Source organism: Penaeus monodon, chromosome 31 (assembly GCF_015228065.2).
Source record: "Penaeus monodon isolate SGIC_2016 chromosome 31, NSTDA_Pmon_1, whole genome shotgun sequence".
In the NCBI taxonomy this organism is placed as follows: domain Eukaryota; kingdom Metazoa; phylum Arthropoda; class Malacostraca; order Decapoda; family Penaeidae; genus Penaeus; species Penaeus monodon.
Genome location: NC_051416.1, coordinates 7,757,610 through 7,758,880, shown reverse-complemented (window position 1 = coordinate 7,758,880; position 1,271 = coordinate 7,757,610). Strand labels below are relative to the sequence as shown.

General features: G+C 37.0%; 1 protein-coding gene across 2 annotated transcripts in view; it reads right to left on the bottom strand.

Annotated features, from left to right (window-relative positions):
• LOC119593025 (cadherin-99C-like) overlaps window positions 1-1,271 on the bottom strand; it is a 76,147-nt gene that overhangs the window by 13,728 nt on the left and 61,148 nt on the right. For both annotated transcript variants that reach the window (XM_037941921.1, XM_037941922.1), the window contains exons 13-16: window positions 1,068-1,232; window positions 667-819; window positions 355-495; window positions 68-223 (exon numbers count right to left, since the gene is read on the bottom strand). In XM_037941921.1, the coding sequence (XP_037797849.1) occupies window positions 68-223; window positions 355-495; window positions 667-819; window positions 1,068-1,232 (615 nt within the window). The remainder of the gene's footprint in view (window positions 1-67; window positions 224-354; window positions 496-666; window positions 820-1,067; window positions 1,233-1,271) is intronic.

Below are 1,271 nucleotides of genomic sequence, written 5' to 3'. Positions count from 1 at the left end.
TTAACAGTTATGTACAGTACAGCACATATCAAAAATGTTTCCTCAAAAGAACGAAAGCATGTATTACCTTAACTGCTCCAACTATTGCATCCGTCAGTCCTTCATCAACTCTAAAGGAATATGGGAGGCCCACAAACTCCGGGTTTTTGTCATTGATGTCTCCAACAGTAATAGTAACTGTAGCCGTGTTAGCAAGGCCTTCTGGGTCTTCTGCTTTTACAATCTTGAATATTAACGGAAATATCAAGCTTTCACAAATGAATTACAACTACTTCAGTTTTAATTTAAAAAAAGGATACATCTTAATTGAAATGCGATATAAAACAAATCTGACTAAATTCCTTGTTCACTTACTAAAGCATATGAATCAAGACTTTCTCTGTCCAATTTTTCTTTGAGACGAATGGTACCAGAAGTGTCTCCAATATCAAAGTGGCGAAGGTCATTGCCACCAACAAAGGAAAAAGTGGCTGGGTCACCTTCAGGGTCTATTGCCTGGAAGGTAATTAGTTTTCTATAGTTTCATATCTACTTGTTGATATCTGTGTACAAACATGCACAATAATTTATCGATATGAATAATATGTAGTTTTTTTTGGGCATGCCTCTTTATGTCAGATATATGTCACACAATACCATAAGTAACTTCAGTTAGGATAAACCCACCGTTAACGTGGCAATGGCGGAGTCAGGAGCTGCTCCTTCGCTGATGACAGCGGAATAGCGAGGCAAAGTAAATATCGGACCTCCGGTGTTTGGCCCTCTGTTCACCACTACTTCCAAAATGCTTTGGCTATACAAACCCCCTTTATCTGTTGCCTGTTAGAAAATAATCAACAGGTACATTATGCGTGACATCGGGCATTTAGATCTGTTTATATGAAATAGAATATTCAGTTTGTCCGTACGCCGAAAAATTACTTATGAACTCATTTCAGGCCAAATATTAAAAATTAATTTCGAATGTTTTCAAACATAGCTTGATAAAAAATCTAGTACCATTTCAGAATGCAAAGTCGAGAAAATGTCTTTAATATGTGGCGAGTTACTAAGAAATTAATACTTACTCTCAATGTAACAGAATATTGCTCTCCAGCTTGTACTTCTCCTACCAGTGCGAGGTCTCCAGTCGATGCATTCATAGAAAACTTTTCTTTTCCGTTATTTGACACGTGATAAATGCTGTATTTGACCACTGCATTGTCTCCTATGTCATTATCTTTCGCTGCAATCTGTTGAGAGAATTACAGGCAATGTTCTTCAAAGTCTAA